Source organism: Mauremys reevesii, linkage group 3 (genome assembly GCF_016161935.1).
Source record: "Mauremys reevesii isolate NIE-2019 linkage group 3, ASM1616193v1, whole genome shotgun sequence".
Lineage (NCBI taxonomy): Eukaryota > Metazoa > Chordata > Testudines > Geoemydidae > Mauremys > Mauremys reevesii.
This window is the reverse complement of record NC_052625.1, coordinates 121011866-121038655: the sequence shown is the minus strand read 5'-3', so window position 1 is coordinate 121038655 and position 26790 is coordinate 121011866. Positions and strand designations below refer to the sequence as shown.

At 42.1% G+C, this 26790-nt stretch overlaps 1 protein-coding gene across 1 annotated transcript in view; it reads left to right on the top strand.

The window, feature by feature from the left end:
• The window catches only part of SLC35F1 (solute carrier family 35 member F1), a 366249-nt gene that overhangs the window by 201817 nt on the left and 137642 nt on the right, over positions 1-26790 (top strand). The window contains exon 2 of the mRNA XM_039530814.1: positions 5332-5507. Coding sequence (XP_039386748.1) covers positions 5332-5507 — 176 coding nt within the window. The remainder of the gene's footprint in view (positions 1-5331; positions 5508-26790) is intronic.

The window sequence follows — 26790 nt, the reverse complement described above, 5'->3', positions numbered from 1 at the left end:
TTTCTATGTGAGATTTGGGATAGCCTGTCAATCCAAGGTGACATAGATTGGAGAGGTAGAAAACGAAGGTCTGAGTTTATGCACACGCTGCTCATGAGGGCCACATCATCATGCCTCACACTAAAAGAAGGATCTGCCAAAATTAGTGGTGTCCAGCAGTGGCCCACCATGTGGAGCAAAAACCACTGTTGCTAACCTCCTTCCATGAGTGATAAAATTAGTGTGTCCACTTTTCTGAGTATGAGAATAAAAACTGAGGCACTTGCCTCCACAATAGTTCTATTGTAGATGTGTTATGTATCTATGTGATGTTTGCTGATGGTCATATATGGAATATTTCAAGGTTAGAGAAGGCAAGTAACCATTCCATAGCCTGTGTGAAATCAACCAAGTACATATGCATGCAGACCTGAATTCAAGCACCACCTATAAAGGCCACTAGCATAGAGTAGCGAGAGGATGCTACTGCATGAACCTCCATTTTAGAGAAAAGACAGTAATTGAAGCCGCATCTAAATGGATAAAAAAGGACTACAAGTGTCTAGGAGATGGATCTTCCTAAATTTCGGTGAGACTTCAATTTTTACAGTATCTCATCAATGGGCAGCCGTGGCAAGAATTATAGATATGTGGTTCCTTTAGCACTAATGTTAGTCTCTTCTGTTGCCATCTTTAACATGGTGGCCACCACCCAAGCACTCTCTCATGGCCAGGAGTGCCTCTACAGTGTCTGCCTCAGTTTCCCCTTCTTCAGGGCTCCTTAAATGGAACTGCCTGCAGTTTTGCTCATCCACTTGCAACCATTCTTGGGTCTGGAGTTTTGTATTAATAAAAAAACCTTAACAAAAAAATCTTCAACCCAGTCTTAAACTGGGAAAAGCCCCCAAGAAACTGTCTCTTTCTGCTGTGTAAGCAGCTGGAGAAGATGCAAAGCCCGGCCTGCCTTCTCCAAAGGATAAACACACCTTCCATCTGGGTCTTCTTAACCAGCCCCAGTCCCGTCTTCAGAGACTCTCTCTCCCTGCATCTTTACTGCACAGTTCCTTGTAGCTCTGTCTTCAATGAGCCCTCTCTGACTGCTATAGTCCAGATGCAGCCCTGTCCCCTTAACTGGCTCAACTGTGAGCACCTGCTCTAGAACAGGGGAGCTGGATCTGTTTCTAATCACAGGGCCCAGCCATCCTGTGAAACCATCCCAGTTGGATATCTTTATTTCACAGAGGCATGTTTTGTATCTCAGTGAAAGATTTAAGGGTGGAAGGAGTGGTTACATGTGTGACAGGTTTGGTCACAGACACCCCCTTGGGCCTGTCACCTGACGTGCTGAAATTACCTCTGAGCCCGTTTTCCTCGCCAGCTTGGGACTCCAGAACCCTGCCTTGTTGAGCCAGACATGCTAGCCTGCTGCAACACAGACTCAGGGTCTGGGCCATGTCCCCAAAGCTACAGACTTTAACCAAAAACAGCTCAGCAGGTTACCGCTCCAGCACCCAGACACCCCAGTTCCCAATGGGATCCAAACCCCAAATAAATCCGTTTTACTCTGTGTAAGGCTTATACAGGGTAAATTCATAAATTGTCCACCCTCTATAACACTGATAGAGATATGCACAGCTGTTTGCTCCCCCCAGGTATTAATCACTTACTCTGGGTTTATTAATAAACAGAAGTGATTTTATTAAGTATAAAAAGTGGTTTCAAGTAATAACAGACAGAACAAAGTAAGTCACAAAGCAAAATAAAACAAAACATGCAAGTCTAAGCCTAATACATTAAGAAACTGATTACGGGAAATATCTCATCCTCAGAGATGTTCCAATAAGCTTCTTTTACAGACTAGATGCCTTCCTAGTCTGTGCCCAATCCTTTCCCTGCTACAGTCCTTGTTAGTTCCAGCAGATCTCTCAGGTGGTAAGAAGGGGTTTTCTCATGACTGGCAGCCCCCTTTGTCCTGCTTCACCCCCTTTTATAGCTTTGGCACAAGGCGAAAATCCTTTGTCTCTCTGAGTCCCCACTCGTCCTTCTAAATGGAAAAGTACTAGATTTAAGATGGATTTCATTATCAGGTGACATGGTCACATGTCACTGTAAGACCCCCTAGTCTCCATTCCCCATGGGCAGGCCCACATATACACAGGAAGACTTTCAAGTAACTAAGGCCATTTACGACTGATTGTTTCTGGAGCACCCTTAATGGCCTCCACTTAATATGTTTACATCAGTGATACAAGTTTATATCTTATTCTCCTAACTCCGGACATAGAAATAATATATGCAAACAAATAGGATGAACACACCTAGTAGATTATAAGCTTTGTAATGATACCTTACATAAAGCATATTCCAGTTGCATCGTATTCACATTCATAAGCATATTTTCATAAAGCATATGGAGTGCAACGGCACAACAAGATCTTAGATTCCACTAATCCAAAAACCTCCTGTAAGCATGCAGGATCTAGCACAGTGAAGGTTGTTCTCTCTCTGTCAGACTGCTTGTTTTGGTTTGGGTTTTTTTGTTGTTGGGGGGGGGGTTGGGAGGGGGAGGTGAGCAGGGGAAAGGGGGAGAAGGTGTTATACAACAGCTTATGCTTCCCTGGACCTGTTTGGTTGTTTCATACCATGGCTGGCACCAGGACACAGTAGGAGGAGGATTGCTTGAGAAAGGGGGAAACAAATCTGACACCCGAGGTTACTAAGAAAGGGGTATTTGTAGCCTAGATCTTCACAGCTGCCAAATATTCAGCCACTTTGAGGGAGATATGGCAGGAAGAGGGAAGCAACATTGAAAGATTTTTAATATTTGGAGATGGTTGTGTATAAAAAAGATTTTCATCCTAGCTGAACAGTGTTCCACACTGACATGCTGCCTTCCCTGTGTCCTCCGCTCCCCTGAAGCAGGACACAGACATGGAATAGACTTGGCATCAGCACAACCGTAGAGACAAAATAGTGTCTGGGTATGTTTTCAGTAAAGTCATCTCGAGGGTAAATTTTTCAAAAAATGATGTCTATGTTGCACGTGTAGATTATCTTGTAACAAAGCTGGAAGCATGAGCAAGTAACACTTGAATGTTCTTTATCTGGGTTGAAGTGAACTGTGATGCAAAGAGATAACAACGAACCAGGACTGGATGGGCAGGAAGGAGAAAATGATGAGGATGCTGAGGGAGAATATGGGGGGTGGGGGCAGGGAAAGAGAGCAAGAGTATTGGAGAGGCAGAAGAAAGAAGGAACATGGAGGAAGAAAAAGTCAAATGGTGGGGGGTAGGGATGAGGAACGGAAAGATAAACTGAAGCAAGAGGCCAGTTCAGATAAGGAAGTTTCTTGGAGTAAAAGGAGTGATGAAAAGAAAGTTTTCAAAGAGAAAAAATCCACTAAAGTAGGGGCGGGCAAACTTTTTGGCCTGAGAGCCACATTGGGTTTCGTAAATTGTATAGAGGGCTGGTTAGGGGAAGGTGTCGTGGCCCAACCCCCACCTCCCCGGGACTCCTGCCCCATCCAACCCCCTCTGTTCCCTGATGGCCCCCCCAGAACCCCTGCCCCATCTACACACACACACACCCGCTCCCTGTCCCCTGACAGTCCCCAGACCCCCACCACCCCCATCCAACCCCTCCTTTCATTCCTGATGGCCCCTCTGGAACCCCTGCCCCATCCAACCATCCCTTCTCCCTGTCCCCTGACTGCCCCCAGAACCCCTGCCCCTGACTGCCCCCTGCCACTCCATCCAAACCCCCTCCTTCCTCTGCCCCCATTCAACACCCTGTTCCTCCCCCGACTGCCCTGACCTCTATACACACCCCTGCCCCCTGACCACCATCCCGAACTCCCCTGCCCTCTATCCAACCCCCCTGACCCCCACTCCCTGCTGCCTTTCTGTACTGTCTGGAGCACCGGTGGCTGGCGGTGGTACAGCTGCGCCTCCCAGCTGGAGATGGGCCATGCCACCTCTGCCACCACCATGCAGCACAGAGACTGGGTCAGGCCGGATTCTGCAGCTCTGCTGCCCCAGGAGCTCACAGCCCCGCCATCCAGAGCATTGCGCCAGCGACAGAGCGAGCGAGCTGAGGCTGAGGGGGAGGGGGGACAACAGGGGAGGGGCCGGGAGCCAGCCTCCCGGGCCAGGAGCTCGGGGGACCGGCAGGACAGTCCCATGGGCCGGAAGTGGCCCATGGGCCGTAGTTTGCCCACCTCTGCACTAAAGAGTGGAGGAGAGAAACAAGATGGTCAAAAAGATTAAAGAAAAGATACACAGTAGAAGGAAAGAAATGAAAGCAAAATGGAAATGAGATGAGAGAACAAATGAAGGGAGACAGTACATTCATACATTTTATTTTATAAAAATGTAGATCTAGAAACATGACAAAATCGCATGATTTTTTTCCCTCTATTTGGTCGTGTATACAGAGAGACACATACGAAATACTGGGACAGCTATACACTTTCATTGTATTGAAAATGTGAATTTATACTCCTGGGTCTCTCCTTTGAGACACACACAAGCAAACTGGGGGAAGGGGTGAAGAAGTCTTAAGGCTAAATGGGCCCATATCCACCAAATCTTTCCCTTGTGTGGTGTGTGTGACATGTCACTGTTGTTCTTTTCATAATCAGAGGTTTTTATAATACATGAACAAAAGCCAGTGTGTTTGGGAAGTATCAGAGAGGTAGCCGTGTTAGTCTGGATCTGTTAACTCAGGTGACGTCGAGCATGAGTAATATAATCATTACAAGAATCCCGTGAATAAGGGAGGGTAGATAGAGTGGAAAAGAATAGTAGGAAAATAAAGAAAGACATCGCACGAGGGAAAGAATCTTATGGAACGGTGTTCATCAGAACTTTCTTAAGCAACAGTGTCTAAGGCTGATCTTTTCAAGGTCTGGAGTCTCCCGGTTCCAGATCTTTACATTCGAAAAGCGACTGCCGCCTCCAATCCTGGAGTGACATGGTTGGTGTAGGTGGTAGTTCAAAAGAACCCCGCAATTCTCAATGCAATGGAGGGCAGTTTGCTGCGAACCCGGAGGTTTGGCTTTCGTTTTGTTTTTCAACACCGGAGTGTTGACTTCTCCCACAGGGTGTTTTTCAGCCCAGTCACCCTGTGGGGCAGGGAAGTGTTTGGGAAGTATTTCAGTAAATGCTGAGGAAAGAGATGGTAATACTTATTGGACAACTCCTACCAGGTACATTAGAGATCAAGGCCATCATGTTTCTTCCCATGTTTTAACACTTTCATTTGGATTTATGCTCCTCAGAGGAGGATAAGAATTTCCTTGTTGGCTGAGAGGTTGAGTGTTTTATGTTCTGTGTTTTTTCTTGTTTCTTTTAGGGAGCTCTTGCTGTCTGTGGCTCTTGGCCAGGTTTTGTCCCTTCTTATCTGTGGTATTGGCCTGACCAGCAAGTATTTGTCAGAGGATTTCCATGCCAACACTCCTGTTTTTCAGAGCTTCCTCAATTACATCCTCCTGTTTTTGGTCTACACCACTACACTAGCTGTCAGACAAGGTAAGTACCATTCTTTGCAAGGGAGGCAGCTTCTGTAAGCTATTTTGTAGAATATAGTCCAGTGGTCCCCAAACTTTTTACCTCCCCCCCTCAGCCCTGCTCCCTGGAGCCAGAAGCGGGGCCACAGCTCTGGGAGATAGGGACACAGACAGAGGTAAGGTGGCCAAGGTTAGGGCCATAGCTGGAGGTGGGGGCAGAAGCGGAGCCTCCCCTGGGGGCTGGAGCTGGCTGCTGGTGCCCCGGGGGGCCAGGGCCAGGAGCAGAGCTGGGTGGCACTCCCTCCCTACCCCCCCATGGGGCTGGCCTGGGCCCCAGCCGTGCCCTACCAAACATTCCTCCATGCCCCTCTCGGGGGGCGCACCCTACAGGTTGGGGACCTCTGATCTAGTCACTATGGACAAAATTTTCCAAAGCACTCAAATCTTGTTTATTAAAAGCATCTAAGTCACTCAAGAGCCTAAGTTCCATTGCCTTTCATTCAATTCAACTTAGGCCCAGATTTTTTTAAAGGTATTAGGCACTGCTGTGTTTAGTATTGCAACATCTAAATGATTTAGGAGCCCAAAGCTATTTTCAGCCTAAATCCTTTTTTTAAATGAGCATTTGGGCTCCTAAAAATGGAACTTAGGCTCTTGAATGGCTAAAGTGTAACATTTCCAAAAGCATCTAATGACATTTCTGTGTGTATTAACTGATCCTTTTTTCCACAACACATTAAAAATTATATACTTTCTGGATGAAAGGAAAAAGCAACTTTCATTAGAAAGGACTATTTTAATAAATAACCAATACAGTAGTGTTGTGTGAAAGAAAAATCTGTATCCTTTCTGCCTGAATATTCCCATGTGAACATTCTCCTTGCTCCTTTCTTCCTGTTTCATATACACCCATTTAGGTCTAGATTGCGAGTTGGAAAGTTTTGGAGTGTTCTAAAACCTGGTATCTATTAAAAATGTTCAGAACTGCTGAATGTTGATCTCTGGGCATGTCAATCCTTAGGAAGTCTCTCTAGGAAGTTGCTGCTCAGCCTTTCTTTGCCTTCCCAGTTCAGTTTAGGTTGTGGGAACATCATCAAAGGCTCTTTGGAAAACTGTGGTTAAACATAGCTCTTGCTGGAAAGCGCGAGTGTAGATCTTGCATAACTGTTACCGAACAGTTTACAGAATTGTTATAGCCCAAAAGTCTCATTTTCAAAAGTAACTTGGGACTCAGGTGCTAAGTGAGTAAGGACTTTCAATGAGATTTGGGCTCTCAAGTCACATAAGTGTTTTTGAAAATGTTACCAAATACTGGGGAGACAAGATGGGTGAGGTGATATCTTTTTTATTTTAAATGTTACCTTATGTTGGGACATATCCTGTGATGCCATTCCACATTTAGATTTAGAACATTATTATCGTATCTATCATACACTGAGTTTTGAAACTGTTTAAAACTTTCTATCAAGAGCAATACTTAATACTTAATACTTAATAATTCCCCAGAAGATCCTAACACAGTCTGAAAATTATGTGCCAAAAACGTTTGGTTTTGCCTGAGGTATGACAGTTTGGTAATTGGCTCATCCTCAGATGGACAGGTATCAAGTTTAAAATGAAAGAAAGAAGGTTTAACTTTGTGGATTAAACTGCTGGGACACAAACCAACATTTAATGCACCACGGCCAGGAATGATCATCCAGTAGGAGACTGTCCCTGCCCTGAAGGGCTAACAGGCTGAATAAACAAGATAGACAAAGGCTGGGAGAATGTAAAATGGGGATGATAATATTTCCTGATGAGCAACTGAGGCACAGAAAGGTTAAGTTACTTGCCCAAGGTAACATTGGAAATCTGTAGCAGAGCTGGGGAGTTAAGCCAAACCTTTCAAGTCCTGATGTAGTGGGATTTGAATGCATCCTCATTTCCTTCACTTAGCTGTGTTTGGTGCCAGTGGGAAGAGCCTTCATGAAGTAAGTTGGGAGTGGGTAGGACTTGGTGCCATGTGCACAATTATTCTAGAAGGAAGGGCATAGGTGTTGAGAGAGGATGACCCATAGGGACAGTAGTCATGGAAGGTGTTTAAATCGGACTGCTGTTTAAAGTTGGGCCAGAGAAGAATGACAGCAAGAGTTGGAGAGCACCCACTGAATAGCCTGGAGCAGGGGCTACCAGGAAGGAATGTCTGGAATTGGCAGGATGCCCAGAAAAATCCTGGACAAGAAATGGACACAGAGGCAGGGAGAGTGGTAATCCAAGCATATTCCATAAAATTTCTACAGAGCACTACAACAGCACAGGGCCATTTCATTTATTGTCCATCTAATATTGCCATGTGACAAACCCTGTTTTATTGGGATTCACTTACTCAGCAGATGGGTCTAACAAATATCTATTAAGGCAAAACACTCAGCAAGTAGTGATCAATTACTTACAAGTGGGAAGCTCATTAGGACAAACTCATCACAGTCACCTCCTGCACTGGACAGTACAGCTTCAACCTCCCTTTGTTACACAAGCTTATAAATAATTTTTTTGTCATCTTATTTTAGACATATGTATTAGTCTCTCATTCCATGTTATCTCTCCTCCCCTACCAATACAGGTATAGTGTTAGTTCAATCCAGTCTTTTCTAGTTTTTTTTAGTTAGTTTCTTTTCTTCTCACATACTCAGGAATTTCTTACACATACACAGTTCTGCTTATACTTATGCTGTTAAACATGATCAGAACAGACTCTTAAAATCCACAGCAGGCTTCTGGCAGGCGAAAATATGGCTTTGCTCTCAACAAGCCCCACATTGGGTTTTTTGCTTGTGTATTTATTTAAATTCTTTATTTTTGGGTGTTAGACTAGAACAGTTTTTCTAGCAGCTCTGATTGTATGGTATCATTAACAGATGAAAACCACATAGTAATTACATTAATTTTGTACAGACTGATTCAGTTCTGAATGCTGGGCACATCAGAAAACTTCTTTCTAGCTTAGCTTCTTCTATTTCATATACAAAATTTAAGATTTCTTAAATGACCCCATCTTTCTATTTCAGAAATCAAACCATGAAAACGACTGTAGAAGTTAAAAATAACATCATCCTCATTTTTTCTTTTGTTTGCTTTCTGAATGGATAAATGGATTGGGAGGACTATATAGGCATATATTTTGAATATGGAGGCATTCACTTGAGACGCTAAACAGAATTTAACTGTGCAACTGCAACACTTGCTTCCAATAACTTCTTTGGGGGCATCCTTAACTTCCCTGCGTGGGACTCCCCTTTCTTTACTGAGCTCTTCCAAATCTAGATTTATCCTGAATCCCCTGTGGACTGGCCTTCTCTGACTGTCCACCATCTTTCCAGTAAAGGGAAAAATTCCCCCTGCCATATTGAATAATCCACTTCTATCTCCAGTCTTGCTAGCCCCTGTGTTCACTTCCTTCCCTCCCCACATCTTTACAGGTCAGTCCTCCTGTTCCCTCTTACCTGTTAGAGTGGCGCTGCTAGTTTAGCCACAATAAATAGCTCCACTGTGTTGCCTATTTTACCTTTGTGCAAAATACTCAGAGCTAGATCCTCACCTTGTGTAAATCAGCATAGCTATATTGAAGACAATGGAGCTACACCAACTTATGCCAGCTGAAAATCTGTCACTACTACTGTATTCTACACAGCAAAACAACACCATAAATGTGTCCTCATGCTCCCATGACCCTACATTTTCACAACAGCAGTTAGCATGAACAGTTAGAATTGTATTTTCTAGAAATGCTAGATATCTGCATCGATCTAGAAAAAGGGAAAATACTCGTTTCCTGTAGAAGGAAAAGGCCTGGGCTCCTCCACTCTCCTTCTGGACATGTTCTAGCTGTCTGTCTGTCTGTCTTAGGTCTTTATAGGATGTCTAGCGCCTTCATATCTGGGTACCAAATGCAGTATTTCAAATTTGCTTAAAGTATAATTTATCTGAGACTGTTCTTTCCATCACTGGGTATGGGCTGCTCAGGCTTAGAGATCCTCCTTCAAACTTCTTATGGGCCTAATCCTACAAGATGCTGAATACTCAGGCCCCAGTCCAGCAAAGCACTTTAAGCATCTGTTTAACTTTGACTATGTGAGTAGACTCATGGCTACAACTCCTATAAGGCAATACCCTGATACGGAAAGGCAGTTTAATTTTTTGTTGAAATGCTTTGAAACAAAATAATTTGGGTCAGTTTGACAAAATGAAATATTCTGATTTGGATCAGTGTCCCAAAATGAAATATTTCATTTTGATTTTTCTATAAGGAAAATCAAATATTTTCAGTAAAATCAAGAGCTTTCTATGGAAAATTTCAATTCTGCAGAAACTGCATTTTCCATCAGAATATCATTCTGATGGGAAAATTCCGGACTAGCTCAATTATTTTGTTTGGGGGATTTTTTGTTCACTTAGGTATCTTTTTTCCACAAAGTCATACAAGTTAGCCTTCCATTTTCCACAAGAGGCCAACTTTAAGCTTATTAGTTACTTAGAATGCACACACACTACAGCTAACATTAGCACACACTTACTGAAGTACCAATATTGAAGTATTAAGTTCTAAATTTTCCTTTCAATTTCTGTGTGCATGTAGCTAAATCAATGTTTTAACAGTAAATGTTGTTAATGCAATATCATAAAATGACTGAATATCATTATGTATAATCTAACTGATTTTTCCCAAACTGTGATAAATATTAATGAAATCTACAGCATGTAGCACTTCCTTCCAAGGTAACTTGCTATCATGCCCATTTTTATTTTGTTCACTGTTGTGCCAAAACCTATTTTTTGTCCTGTGTTTAGGAAAAAGATTGTACCTCATTTTATCACAACTCTGCCCCCTAATCTGCAAAAGATTCTTCTTAGAGGGATCCTGTCATGACACTTGTGGCTACTCATTTGTGTTAGAGGTGATTACATAATGAGGACAAGAGAGATTTAATCATCCTTCTGTCAGTGAAGTGGAGTTATGGAAAAGAAACCTGGGGAGATCCGTTTTAGCACATGAAAAAGCAATAAATGGGAAACTGTCCATAGTGGCCCCAGAGGTGTTAATTGTCAGCAGTCAACATTGTGGTGGAAGCATCAGCAGCTTATAGGCAAAAATTAATCCTTTCTAAAAGCCACCAAGTATGTTATAAGTGAATAAAGCACATATACTAACACTGTAAAATAATTAAGGGATGAGAGAATAGTAGGTATCTATTTTGAACAGAAGGGAAAAAAATCATAATCCCAGGGGGCCAGATTCTGCCTTTACTCATATTGTGTAGCGCCTTACTCTGCGATGCTTTAAATAAGACAACTTGCTCAGTATGTCCTCCCTAGCATACATAGTGGTGGCAGAATCAGGGCAATAACTTGCTGATTCAGAAGGGTTGTATGAATGTACATAAAGCTGGATGAATCCTCCTTCTACAGCGCTAAGTGATGAGGTCATGCCAAACGTCAATGGAAATATAATTCTTCCTAGAGTCACTGTAATGTCTTAGATTTGGCATATAACCAGATTTGACCTGTGCCATGAAAGATGAGTTATAACCTCCTGTGAGACTATTAGCAGCTGAAGTCGTGCCACATGTTGTTGGAAGATTTATTTAGCATCAATTTCCTTCTTGGATTAGACCTATTACCTCAGTATCTTAATATGTGCATTCCTAATTTACCTGCTACTCAAATGGGTTCTTCCACTTGAACAAACAGTGTGTTTGAATGAAAAGACAACCTCTGCAGGATTTGCTCTATTTCACTGCACTGCACATCTGCCCTTTGGTGAGCAGTCAAAACAACTTATGTCTTCTGTTGGTCGATTTCATTCTAGTAGTAATACTGCATTGATCTTTTCATTAATGAAGGGCCAGATCCTATAGCTCAGATCGCACAGGCTACCCCACTAGATACCCAAGGAGCTTTCCCCACAATTGGCACCTCTGTGTTTGGGTCACACATAATAATGTGGCTGGGACATGCAGGAACATTTTCAATAAAATGTGGTTTTGTTTAAATAGGCTGTTTTTGTCAAAGCCAAAACATTTTGCGGAGGCATGTTGATTTGGCTAAAGTTTTCAATGGGAAAGTTTCTTCAGTCCAGGACATTCTAGTCACTTCTGAAGGGAGAGAGGGAGAGATCCAAATTGAAGAAGTCTGGTTTTCAGTTGGGAAACGAATGTTTCAGTCAGGACTGGCTTTAGGCCCCAGCAAACCAAGCACATGCTTGAGGCGGCACAGTTCCAGGGGCGGCATTCCAGTGAAGGTTTTGTTTGTTTGTTTGTTTGGTTTTTGTTTTTGCTTTTTTGCTTGGGGCGGCAAAAAACCTAGAGCCAGCCCTGGTTTCAATGCACGTCGATTTTGCACAAAATATTCTAAAGGTATTGATTTGATTCCAGCGCAGAAGGCAAATGAATTATGAAACCTCAAAAGTTGTTACAAAATGGAGTTTTGGTTCTCCAAACAACTCTACCTGTGAGAGTAACAGTATTGACCTCCCTGAGGGGGAGGGGAGGGTGGAGCCATGACCCAGATCTCACACAGGCCAGCAGAACATGTTGCAGACTTTTTAAAGGTCGGCAGAGCTCCCATGGCACCAAGCACTGTCCTCGAGGCCCAGGATTCTTTCTGGAGCTCCCACTGCAGAGAGTCCCTTCCACCTACCCCAATGCAGGGCTATGTGCTTAAAATCACAGTCTAGCCCTTTATTTTGAAAAATAAACAGCCTATGCATGCATTACCACTTGTGGTCAGCACCAAAATGACATTTTAGCATTTGGAATTCTCATAATAATATTTCATGTTCCCCCTACTGTGTGTTACTTTGTAGCTGTCAGTGGATAGTGCACTTCCTTTAACTTCACTAGTCTTTCAACCATGAATGCCAAATTGTATGGGATACATTTATCCAGTCTTCCAGTTGGCAGTCTCTTTGGCTGTAAGTTGAAGATCCCTGATCTTATTCAGATAAAATTCAGTTAGTGGATGAGAAATAAAACTGCAATTCTGATTCCTGACAACTTGTAGTTTAAAGTTCCATGGATCATTTTGCCAGGAGTCAGAGTTGTCATTTTAGTTTATACACTTTTGGGGGGACAAGAACTGTCTTTGTCTGTTTGGAATGCTGTAAGCACTTCTGCAATCTAAACAATAGTAATAATAGATCCAGTTTCCTATCCAATCCAATTTGGATAATTGCATTGTGCCTGCTTAAATTTTCCCTGTAGTTTCAATTGAATAAGGTACTTTTTCTTTCATTTCCCACCTTAAGTTGTTGGATAATGTTGCTGTGTGTTGTATAAAAAAATTCTGTTCCCCTCAAGCAGTGGCTGCAGTTCAGTGGTAGATGAAATGATTCCTGTATGTATAATTTGTAAAGGACTTGCAGATTCTATTCATTTGAGATACTTTTCTAATTACCGTAGAAAATTTCCCTTCCCATAAATGGAAAGATATCTTTTATTTATTTTCTTCAGCCATAGACTGAAGCTGATGTGATTTCAATGGAACAAGATTTATTCCACACCATATGTGAGAGGAGCGGGTAAAAACATTAGCCCTGACCTTTCTCCTGTTTTATTTTGACTGGTTGGTTTTTTGAGTGTCTTTTATTTTTGCCTCCTCTCAGTTGGGAGTTTTCTTTTACCCTGAGGGCTTGTCATTTGTCAGCTGCCTTTATTCCACCACGATACACAAACTAGGACTACATAGGCCTCTGCATCCTTTCCACCCACACGAGGGACCAAACATCTTAGGGCTCGAGTCAGTTTTCATCAGGTGCCTTTTGCTTTGCTAGCAGATTTAGTAGATTATAAATATGCACTTACAGAGATGAATACTGGCCCTAGACATTAGACCTAGGTGTTGATGATTTTGAGCTGCTTTACCTACCTTCTTTTTATCACTTTGATTTGAAGGTGGTGTCCCCCGAGCAGGGCCGGCTCCAGGCACCAGCTTCCCAAGCAGGTGCTTGGGGCAGCAATCTGCAAGGGGCTGCAGTCCGTGTGTTTTTGCCCCCAAGCAGCATACCAAATTGCCGCCGCAGACAGAGGGGGCAGTCCGTGCGCCATTAGGGCGGCACGCGCATTTCTGCAGCGGCGGCAATTCAGTGGCAGCTTCTATGTTCAGCTGTCTGCGGCAGAGCAGCTTCTGTTTTCCAGCTGAAGACAGAAGCTGCCGCTGAATTGCCACCGCCGCAGAAACGCGCGTGCTGCCCTAATAGCACACGGACTGTCCCCGCCATCCGCGGCGGCAAAAACAGTAAGCCGGCCCTGCCCCTGAGTCTTAGCTTACACACACCTACTGTCTAAATCCATGGCCTGCATCCTATCTTTTTTTTAAAAAACGTGTTTTTTCCTTTTGATCCTAGAGATGGTGGAACACCATAGCATTTCCATCCTGTTGCATCATATTATTCGAGTAAATCATTGGTGTAACAAACATCATGTGACACAGATAGTAGTAAATATTGAAAGGACTCCTCCTCTTTGATTCTGGTGGCAGCAGTTAAGTATGAACAGTTAAGTATGTCTGAATGCTGTGTGCCATGCAATAATGGTACAAATGCTCAAATACCCATGTTGATCCCCAAGAAATAGAGCCGAGATCTGACCATGCTGGTGTTTTCCCTGCGTCAGTGACGCTTTTTCTGTGAGGTCCTGCATATAGGTCACATGGAGAACAGAGCTCTTGTTTCACTTGATCTCTGTCAGGGTGAGTGGAATGCAGCTGAAAGGAGCACTGTCTGATGCAAGGGAGGCTGTAGGAAAGAGCTGAACAAGTGGAGAGGCACTACCAAGGTCCATCCTTCCATCTCAGCAGTCAGGAAAAGAAGAGGAGTGGGGGGGGGAAGGACTAACACACCCTCCCACTTGCCTCTGCCATCTATTGATGTAAGTTAGGAGGAAGGGGGAGATTCTAATGTGTCTGATGGAGTTGCAGAGAACCAAAATATAATCCCAGCATAACACTGTGCTGTCATGTTTTTGTCCTGATGCTAGCTCAACTTGTGATGACGGTGCTACATCATGATGCAAACATGATCAGATAGGCCCAGGTTTTCAGCCAACCTGTAAAATGTGCCAGCCTTTGAATTGTGGGGAAAATCTCAATACTTGCATCCGTGACTGCCTGATTGAGGTCACAAATCCTCAGTGAGAACCTGGTTGAGGACACACATCCTCAGTGGTTAGACTGAGCCTGCAGTTCACATTGTGGGTGCAGTCTGAACGCTTGTGCCACTAACTACAGGATTTATGGTCTCAGGCAGGTAGTCACAGATTTTGCAGGTCAAAGAGGCCACACTTTTGAAAATGCTACAAGCCAGATGCTTGTCACCTAAGGCATGTGTGGAAAAAACCTGGGTACCCCGTTGATGGGTACAGTATAAGGACATGAACAGAATAGAAAATTGTGCTGAGATGATTTTGTGGCTCTCTCTGATTCCATTTGAGGATAAAGTGGTTCACTAGCTTTGCAAGACTGCCCTACTGTATCCTACAATAAACTGTTTGTTTATTAGAGGTGGAGGCTCAATCACAAATATAGTACAACTCCACACAGTATGTCTCCTTGGCAATTAAAGGATAACTGTCCTTTATAGAGTTAGTATATGACTCCATCTCTTTTTCTTCTGCTACATAAACATTTCAAGTGCTGTTGTTTACAGCACAGACCATCCTTTCCCACCCTATTGAGGATACTTAATGGTTTTGCTAAAATAATGCACCTCTGATTCTATTGCTGCAAGCTAAATGCAAGGCCATGGTTGCCTCCCATTTTATCCAGCATCAGTCTTTGCCTGCGATTTATGGAAATATTTAAATATTCATCAATTCAAGCTGCTAGCAAGTATAGTGCAATGCACATTCCCTGCACGTAGCTTTAGTGTTCATACGGGAGATTTGAAGTGTGGTTACAAGATGATAACTGTATTGCCTGAAGGAGATAAGTCCCGCTCTGCCAGAATGGTGCTTTGTATATAATTAGTGTAAAAATTCAGAGGAATAGAGTTTATCTTTACAATCGTCTTTCTCATTAAAAAAGAATCATAATGAAAGAACAAAGCGGTCCCCGCAGTGAATTGAATTGCCTCCCTACGTTTTCATTAAATCAAAGACTCAGCAGCATCCAGTTTTGCAGAACCCAGTTGCAGGCAGTACACAAGACCCACAGTAGAGCCCCTATGCAGATCATATTTTTTTGTGCAGGCTTGGAAGTGCAATATGTTTATCTTACATGGGAAACAGCCTACTTGCCTCTTTTCTTCTTATTATTTCATTGGCTTCTGTTGACAAGATTCTAGTGGTATAAAGACTACTTGTGGTGCTACTGGTAGCAACTTTGCTCAATGCAAACCAAAGTACTTTACCCTCTCATCTAGAAAAAGGACCATAAAACATTATATGAAACAAGGGAAGAGAAAGCTGTGGCAGCTGATAAGGGCTTAGATTTATTTCATAATTTCCCATTTATTGTAATGACACATTTTCTGCCAAGCAATAACACAATGGCAATTTCCTCCTCCTTTAACTGCATTATTATCAGCGTGATCTTGTAACAACAATTATACAGTAAATGCATCTTCAGGGCAGAAACTTACAAATATTCTGTCAATTGGTGGGTTAAGAGTTTTTCAGTCTTTTTATAGAGAAGACATTTATTTTTCTTCCTTTCTTTTTTTGCTTTTCTGTGAGCCATTAAAGCGTGATTCCTTTATATTCCTGTCACATTTCTGGATGCCAGTGCTATGATAATAATTAAGCTTTTCATCTTTAAAATGTTTATAAACATTTAAGCCTCATACTTACAAAATACCTGTGAGTGAAATAAATAACTATTATCCCAATTTTGGCAATTAGGCGATTAGGGCCTAGCTCTTTGCTCACATCTAGCTTTTCTTGTAGGGCCTGATCACTGCAGTCAAGTGGAGTCCTTCCATTGACTTCAATGAGAGCTGGATCAGACTCATAAAGAAAAAGGTGGTGTGGTTTTATCCAGTAGGGTTATGCAAGACAACTGATTTTATCTCATAATTCTGAAGTGATAGTCTGTAGGAAGACCTGTGGTAGGAAGCTGAAGAGGAAAAAGAGTGTTCTCTCAAAGATTTCTCCCAACTTGTTCTGTTGGGTGATGGGATTGCCCTGTCAAACAGCACGCGGGCTGTTTTCACAAACTTCATAGATCCCTTGGGATCCATGCAGATCCTAGTATATATTGACAGGGGAGGAGGTAGGACCCTCAGTGTGGATGCTCTGTGCCAGCCCGGGTCTCTGTAGTGTGAATCCATAATTGTCAAGGCTTCTGCTTCTAGCAACTACCCCCAAGATCCCTACTGTGGGGGAGGTGGGTTCCCAGCAACGGAGAAGAGACCAAAGAAAAGTAATACAGACTCTAGCAGTGTATTATCTTTCCAGCCTTAGCATGACAGGGCCAGCAGAAGTACCATGCAAATCCCCCTCTCTCCCCAGCCTATTTGTCCCTGTGCAGGGATCCACAGACCAGTGGAGAGCCCTCCATGGGGAAGAGAAGAACCCAGGTGAGGGCCTTAGCACCCCATGGCAATGCAGGAGAGGGAGAATTTGTGCAAATCTAGGGGAAACAACTGGGTCCTTAGCTTTTCCACACCTAATGCAGGTGACCATCACTTGTCCGAGATGCATTTTTGGTACTGATTCCAGTAATACAGCAAATAGAGGTTGAAATCAAACTACAGTGGTACTATTTTAAAGTTAAATAGGAAATATTGTTCAACCTAATGATCTAGGTGAGGTAATAGAATTTTTACAAAATAAAAGTGGTGCATGTGTTGATGATTCTTCATCTAACAAACTGATGATCTGTTTTTAAGGGAGATTTTAAAATCAGAGCCAGACCCCCAGTAGATGTATATTGGCATAGCTCTAGTGACTTATTCAGCCTCCGCTGGTGTATCTGTGTGTGTAGGACAGTGTGTGTTTCTTTTGTTTATTTGTTTTTCATTGGTGTTTGGTTCTTTTTTGCTTGAGTGTCACAGTATGGGTTAGACTGCTCATTCTCCATGGCTTGAAATGACAGAATGTGCAACGCTGTCATTCTTCGTGGCTAGCTAGAGAGAAAATGAGCAAATATAAAGAATGGGATGTTCTGAATATTTCCTTCCTTAACATAGAGGCCAGATACTTAGCTGGTGTAAATTGGTGTAACTCTGTTTATTTCAGTGGAGCTACAGTGGTTTACCACAGCGGAGGATCTGGCCCTAGGATGCTTTCCCTTGATGCATAGGTAACTTCAGTAAATAAGTATTAGTAGTATTTATTATTAATATGTGTTACTGTAGCACCTAGAAACCCCAATAGACATAATAGTCTATTGTGCTAGGCCCTGTATAAGCACATACTAGGAGACAGGTTTTTGCCCCAAAGACCTTTTGGGTGAGATCCTCCCATCCACTCCCACCCCTTTACACCAGGTAAAAGGACAGGAGTGACATAACGGGCCCCCATTTTTGGCTAGGGGAGGATTCACCAAGCAAGGAGGCTCAGTAGGAGACAGCCATAAAGCTGCCCTCTGAGGAGCCCTTCGCAAGTCCTGGTAAAGGGCTAGCTGGGGGTGGAGTGGGGCGTGGGCAGAGCACGCCAAGGACAGGGCTGTAGCATGCAGCCCTACTGAGACTCCAGGCAGTGCTGCAGCTTTAAGTTAGAGCTGCCTCCCCAGGCTGCCCTAAAAGTCCTGGGAGCCGGTTTAAGTTATGCCAAGGGCCTCTCCGATCCCTGGAGCAGCCCGTGAGCTGAAGGGCAGAAAGGTGGCTTGCAATCACAATAGCCGCCTTGTCCCACTGGGATGTGAGTCACACCTTTTCTCCTTGCATCAGTTTGTTGTATTTTGATAAATATTTTTTAGTGGCAAGGAAAAAAAAACTATACTACGAGCAGTAATGGTTTTTACCATTACTAATGTAATTGCGTTGCTTTTGATAATTATAGAAAACCAAGTACTTATGTACAGTTTTTGAGAGTGGTACTCTTTACCTATCCCAAAGTGATAATTGTTCAGTCTGAGTAAAATCCTGACCTCACTGAAACCTATGGGAGTTTTGCCATTATCTGCAGTGAGGCCAGCTATATGTCTGACTGAAAGTAACTAAACAAAAGCAGCATTAGAAAACTTCCTGCCCGACATTACAGCTGCAGCATCAGACTTGCTAAAATGTCAATGGTTACTGTGTGCTTCCTTTATGTGACTGGCAATACTTGTGCATGGATATTGACAGGCAGCATGTGATGGGCTGAGATCATCAGCACTCTGAGAAATGCCTACTTTTCCCCCCTTGTATTTGACATTTTTTAATTGCAAATAAAAAAAAAATTGGAATCTAGTCATGGTTGATTTAGTGGGGATTTTGTATAGCTATGGGTTTGGAGTTTTATTTTTATTTCTAGAAAACAGTGATCTGTACTTATCAGGAGATTTCTCTACTGTATGACAGTGGAGTAAGACAAAACTGACAGAGAAAAAGAAACTAGCACATACATGATTCTTTAAAGGAAAATGACACACCAAAGAAAAATAATGTATGATTGTTTCAAGATAAGAATTCAAGTCAGGCTCTCAGAACAATATCGCCTTCAGCATTCTCAAAGATACACAGATAACCATGGCATGAACTATAGTATTTTTGCCAATGAATGATTATTTTTCTTTCAAAAAAGAGATCTCACTTATCGGGTGCTTTCCACATTACAGCATCATGATGCTAACAGTTAGGCTTAGTTGAATCTCCAAAAGTTAGAGTGCTTATCCACAACTTTTCCATGGTGTGCACCACTGTTCCCATTAACATCAATAGAAATAGTCTGTAATTGTAAAGGAGAAAATGGCTCCCATAGACCCTATAGAAGAATCACTTAGCTTTGACCACAGAAATACATGCCAGGTAGACTGACTTAGATAACATATGTTGTACTTTAATGCCTATGTATCTTTCAGTTTTGTTTTATGGGGATTGTGCCCGTGTGCAAGTCTGTATAGAAAGTGTTGTCTTTTTGTGATGGAATTATTTGAGAATCAGTATTCTCTAGATTAAAAAACAATGAATCACCACCAATTATCAGGATAACTGTGTCTTATTTCTGTAAGGGAAGTCGGGGTAATCCTCAAGGTGGAAATAGGCATAGAACTCTAAGAAGTAAATGGTGCTGTTTTTAAAATTATAGTGAACACAGAAAGGCTTACATTAATGGTTCTGGCTCAGTAATACTCTATCGGCTGTCTCTCACTTCTCTCAAAATGCTCAGCTTTTCTTTCATACTTTTTAATAGATTTCATTTTATCAGTAATCTGAGGAAGTGTCTTTTCCATATTTCTTAATATTTTGAACAGTGAAGTAGAAATAATTATTCATTTTCAGTCTCTTCTGTCACATTCATTAGAGTAATTTCTCTCTGGATTTTCAATGTGCCTTGTGTTTCCCTGTGTCTCTCTGTTTCTATTTCCACTTTGTGATCACAAGTTGTGTGTTTGAGGGACTGCTTGTGTCCTGTGAATTTCACTGTTGAAAGGTAGTCTCCTAGAGTGAAGCTTCTCTGACAGACTCTGCAGCAATGTATTACTTTTGTTTTTGTTCTTGGCTTCTCTGAATGCTGCATGCTAGTTTTTCAGGGATTAGCCTGTGGTGGACTGAGCATTGTTTAGTGGGATTGTTAGAATCATGGATACACAAGAAAACAGCAGTTTGAGAAGCCACAAAGAAAGTTGTTTTCAATCAAAAATTGGGAACAAGGAGAGGAGTGATTGGTACCACTAGAAAGGTGTGGAATTGCAAAACAACAGAAATAATTACCTGCATATTGTCTCTACCAGATCAATAAGATGAAAAAGCAATGTTGTTATGTGGTGCACTAAGTTACAATACTACTTCTCTGCAGTCATCACTCCATAGGAAGAACAAACCAGCATCAAACTGTATTGACTACTTGTGAGGAAACCATATCTGAAGTAGCAGGTTCTAGATATCTGCAGTGCGTTTTGCTTAGTGGTCTTCACATTTGTTAGGGTAGAATTGTCTAGCTATGGAAACTAAACCGAGCGTCTTTATTGCAGGCTTTTAAGCTGGATATTGATTGTAAATTTTGAAATGAAAACTCATCCAGTATGAGCAGGAAAACAGAAAATTTGTATTTTTGAATATACTATTTCCATGTAAGGAACATGCTAAATTAATTCCTTCAGTAAGAATTATTTCTGTTATGTATTAATATTGTCCTTTTAAAAGTAGAGATTATACATTTCTTAATAGTGTACACTTCAGTGCCTCAAATGACTGAGAACTGAGAAAGGATTTCCTCTTCCTGAATTGCTTATGATTGGGACAATTGTACTATCATAGAAATTAAGAAGACCTTTTGAGCTCAACTTTCAAACATTGTGCTACCAAATTGAACCATTGCAATAGCAGTAACCAGGAACAAGTGGTGTTTGTACCCATATCACTTTTTCAAAGGAAGGTGCCAGTTGGGTATATTTAGGGCTACCATATTTCAAGTTCCCAAATAGAGGACACTGCCAGAGGGAGGGGGAGGGGATTACAGTTTCCATGGCAATACCATGCCATGCCACCCTTATTTCTGTGCTGCTGCTGGCAGCGGTGGTGCTGCTTTCAGAGCTGGGCACCCAGCCAGCAGCTGCCACTCTCCAGCCACCCAGCTCTGAAGGCAGCGCCACCAGCAGCAGCGCAGAAGTAAGATGGCAAATCCAATAAACATGCACACTGCTATTAGGGAACACTGGGAATTGAAGTTCTACAAGAATCGATGTTGGGGGGGAGGAGAGGGAAAAAGGATGAGCAAGGAAAAATCATGGACATTTGTTCATATTTTAAAAATCCACCCAGATGGAGATCAGAGGACTGAAAAGAGGTTATGTCCAAGAAAGCCCTAAGTATAATTAGAATGTGGGCCCAAAATGTTAAGTCTGGGAAGGGAAACTTCTGGAGGGCATGGCCAGAAAATGATCCTGCAAATAAATTCTCAAAGTAGCTCACATAAGTAGGTAATCATTGGGGAAAACTCAGAAAGCCAGTCGGCTACTTCTGTTCTTTCTGAGTGCCATTCTCAGGAGGGTTTATTTTAATAACTTCCTCTGAGTCTGGACAGCATCAAGGTCATGAGAGAGTTTCATGACTCCATATAATTCTCATGTCCAGTTCTGAGTGCTACGAAGTGCATTTGTTCCCTTCAGGCCAGTCTCCCCAGGCAATGAGGTGGCTGTGACATACTGGGGCACAGTCCAGACTAGTGGGGAGCTGTTACCCAAGCCCTGCAACACTGAATGCTTGACAATGCCTTGCTGTACTAGCTCCCACCTGGGCTGCTTACAAACAGCCTTCCAGCATGCAAATCACACCCAGAGTGTCTGTGCGTAACTGCCAGCAACACCTTGGCTCTTGGCAGCTTTGGTTATGCCGCAGAGTGACCCCAACACACCTTCAGTACCAGATTTCCCCCCGCCCCCCACTGTATGTCCTGTACTACTCAGCCTTTTCCTGGACAGTACAAATATATTAAGTCTGCTATTCCTTTAAAGGAATAATATGCCAGTTTATGTTAAATAGAGTACCCAGATACTCCAATTTAAACAAGCTGAATTAGATAAAACAGTAAAACAAGTTTATTAACTGCAAAGAGAGATTTTAAATGAGTACAACTAATGAGGCATAAAAGTTAGAAATGGTTACAAGAAAAATAAAGATAAAATGCTTACTAGTGCCTAATTTAACAAACTATATAAGAATCGAGCAAAATTTTTCTTACCACATGTTTCTGCAGATTACTAACCAAACTCTCAGGTAAGGAAACCCTCCCCACCCTAAAAGTCAAATAGCAGTTTTCCTTTGTCTTTTTAGGTGCAATGCCAGAGACAGACAGAGAGAGAAAGGAGGGTGCCTTGGGGTGTTTGTCCCTTCTTTATGTAATTTTAGTCCCCCTCCTGAAAAATATTTCCAGCTGAGACCCAGGAGACAGTTTATGTGGAAGGATATTCCCTGCTGCTTTTTCCTTCACCTGTTTGAACTTCCTTTGTTTTGTCTTCCTGCTTTATGACTCTGCTTACTGCTTAAATGCAAGTTAAGGCAAGCACACATTCCTACCTTTGTTTAGGACAGACCTGACTTCTGCCTGGGCAGGGCTGTGAGGTTTTAAACATGTGTTAATAACCTCAGACAGGGGAATCTTACAACTTCATATACAGTGTAACCACACATATTTTACCAGGACAATACTGACCAGCAAATTAAGAGTTTTGAAATGATACCTTACATGGCATACTTTGTACACAGATTATTACAGTGGTGCGCAGGGTGTGAATACAGAGATGTATACCATCACAGTGGCCTACAGGAACAAGAAGGGGTTCCATTCCATCAATCTGCAGGTTGTCCATGATGCAAAATCACCTAATCACAGACGCATTGGCAAACCAGCTAGGGATATATCTTGACTCCTTCGTTCTCAAGAGGTCTGGGCTTGTAGAAGACATAGAATCTAGATACTTGCATGGTTGCTGGGTATGTAGTGTGGCTTCACCATTATTATAAAGGCAGATTGTCCCTAGCAATATCACAAATATGTGATGTACTACCTCTGTAACACATCTTAAAGACAAGGCTTATGTCTTCTCCTTCAGAGAACTACTGTAGTATTACCTCCCTCGCCACTAAGACATCTTTCTACTCAGCAGAGAAACTGAGCTTCCTCCTGCACTGGCAGTATCTACTCTTATCTGAGGACATGGTGGAAATGTAGGCACAAGTGTCTTTCCATTCTAATTAAGGGGCACACAAAAGTGGCCTGGTATGTTGAAGGAATTTAGAATTGTGCTTTAAATTGAGTATATCTTCCAAAAAGTGAAGTGGAACTGAAAATTATTTCATTTTTTGTACTCGTGTCAATCAGTGGTACATATTAGAATGTGATTTGCGCTGTCCCCACTGCATAACTTTGCAGGCACACTAATTAAGGCTTTTCCTCCCTAAACCCATTGAGCTGGTTTGCATGGACAGACAGACAAACAGAACAAATAAAGTAAAGAATAATAAATTGAGACTAGGAGCAATAGCAAGTGAGACTAAGACCTCAACGTCAGCTGGAGCAAAGCTACGGTTCTCAGTGTGATGTGGAAACTGGACCATCAAATAGGTAAAATACTGAACAAGCTAGCAGCATGATCATATCACAGCTCTCCTTTCCCCGCCTGCTTAATTTTAAGGTGTTAATTTAAATCTAGGATCAATGAATCCCTCCACTGACTCTACTTGTTTCCATCACTTCAAGTTTATGCTTCTTGTCCTCACTGCCAAGACCCTTCACAACTCTGCCCGTTCCTACTTCTCTGGTTTTGTTTCTTACTCAGACCCCTTTCCCTCTGACCCTCCAGTAATGTCAGCTTCAACCTCATGTTTGACTGTTTTATCCATAACTATCTGTGCACTTTCTTCCATGCAGTCCCCTATGGAAACCCTTCCTACCTGACCAGAGCGATGGTCCTTTTGAATCCTTCCTCAAGTGCTGCTTCTGCTTTTGAGTTAGACCATAGTTCCTTCCCTATTTGTTCCACCTCTGCCATGTCAGCAAAAATGTGCATTGTAATAACCCCCTCAACCCCACCCCACCCCCCAGTTTGCTTTTTATTTCTAGGAGGAACAGTTAAAATCCTCTGGAAGGAATGACATGGTGAAGGACAGCACCACACCAGAGAACTTTTGTAAACTAACAGCAATAGTGCCATAATGCCCAATCCTGATGTTGTCACTTCATCCTTTGACTGAATGAATTAGTTGGAGTTTTGCCTGACTAAGAACATCAGGACTGGGGTCAAATATTTGTCTTGAGCAGGAGGGTGAGAAGGGAGCGAGAGAGAGAAAGAATGCTGTGCTGTATTTTAGACGAGTGCATTATTTCTGTTATGAAATTGCCTTTTCACTGCATCAGCAAGAAGTGATCTCTGTATCACAAATGAAATTATTCCAGCAGCACAAGCTTTGATTTATGCATAAGCTATAATAAGAATTTCATATAGGTAAAGTTTGAGGGGAAAATACCCTTTTTCAGTCAGGAAATTCATTAATGTGGAAAATTATGATTCGCTTTTGAGTCCTTGTGCTCTACCAAAGCAAATGGAAGTTATAGCTCATCCTTTGGAATTAAAATATAAGTAAGGAAATAATAATATATATAGCTTTGATGCATTAAATATTTCACCTTGAACACTGGTATAGTTTCTCCAGGTGGGATAACATTTTCCTGGCTGGTGCCATGGAAACAAAGCCGATACTTTTTTCTTTGAAAGAATAACCTCTTGTGGATAGGAAGTTCTGGTAAAGACTTTCTCACAGATTTTGGTTTCAGTGTTGTAGAATGAGAGTTCCATACTGACAGCAAGTTACGTCACAAGTATGCATCCCCCTCATGGTAGCTGAGTGCATTTCCAGGCCTTTTCATCTGAAGGCAAGGGAGTCCTTAGGATCCTGTTTATAGTCCTTTATCTGGCATCCTGTTTAGACTTTGTATGTTCTAATTTATAAAGTAGCACATTTCAGATCCCAAGGCTACTATTCTCTGTTGCCAACTCACTTGTAACACTGGACAAGTCATTTAGCACAAATTTTTCATCTGTATCTTCTATCCTGGGCAACTGGGAGAACAGAGCAGGCATGGTGAAGACTAGGGCCAAGGAATTATCTACTGGTGTAGAGCACAGCATTTCCAAATCTACAGTTTTATCATGCATCTTATTATATTTGGTGTTTTTTTTTAAAGTCCCAGATCTTGAAGTCATGTGAGGATCTCAGCTTTCATTTATTTTAAAAAGAAGTATATTTCTGGCATGGTTGTAGAGAAAAGCTTGTAAACATGAAACCTAAAGGCTCAAATGCCAAAGGCAAATAAAAAGAATCTGAAATGTTAGTATTTTTAGCACTCATGATTTTTAAACTAATCTCGTGAATTTCTCGTGAATTTTGAGGTCTGATTCCTGATTTTTCAATGTTTATGGGTGGCAATAGTGAGTAGGAGGACATAGAAGATCAATCTGCTCAGCAGCTATATTGAGAATAGGATGGCATAGAGGATCAATGTGCCCAGCAGCTTGCCTTGTTGCTGCTCCAAAGAAGGGGAAATGTGCTTTACCTGGCCCTAGTGGAACAGGAGAAAGTGGTGGCAGACTCCGGGAAATAGCAGTTTGACTAATGCTGCTGACTAAGCCCATCTCAGTGGTGACTAACTCAGGCATCATAGTTTGCCTACTGGTCCACTGAGAAGTGAGGTGGGCTGTCTTGCCCTCCCAGCTAGCCAAGATTATCCCCTACTATTGAGACATCACTATGGTACATGATCTACTGCTGCAGAGTTACAACTGCCATCCACTCCCTCCACTTAGTCTTCATTCAGTCCTGTGGATTAGTGCAAATGGAGAGAGCAAATGGAGATCAGCTTTGTAGCAGTTTTCCTATAGTTAAAGCCAGTACCATAGTGTGATAGTAATAATATTGAAATTTATATCACCCATAAACCTTTTATAGCAGTGTAATTAGTAGGGCCGTTAATACTACCCAAGCTTAGCTTTATTTTATTGCTGTGAACACAGCTTGTAATCACACAAATGACATCAGTAATAATGCTTAAGGGCACCCTGTAAGCCAAGGTATTTCAGTCAGTTGAGCTAGAGCTTAAGCAGACTCCCTGTGGAGAAAAGCAGGGGGCCTTGGAGCCCCCCTCCCACACACACACGCTCCTGTGGGTGACACTTACTTAGTTGCTTTCCTTACTGATTTTTTCCTAACAGAAAAAAAGATCAGGTCTGATTCTTCTTTTGCTTACATCAGTCTTACATCTGTGCAAATCCATTTATTTCAGTGCTGTTATTTCTGGTTTATACCAGAATTTGCAAGAGGAGAACTAAGCCCAGTATGTTTTTAGAAATGTTATTCTGTCATCTGTTTCTGAAATTCAAAGGGGGGTGTGTGTGTGTCCGTACAAGTTTTATGGTATTCTGTATGGGAGGTTATTCAGATTATAATCTTGCCTTGTATTTTCATGCTGTTGATGGAATTATTATTAGTCTTTAAGTATTGAGGGAGAGAAGTTTCAATTTGGTTGGTTTTTTTGTTTTGTTTTTCTTATGGGTCTTGGGGGGGGTCTTTTTGTTTTGGGGTGTGTGTTGTTTTGTTTTTTCATGTATAGTATCTTGTGACTGTAGAGAAGTGCCATGCACTTAGGTTTGAGAAAGTACAGTCCAATTAACCTTGGAACACAGGTTTA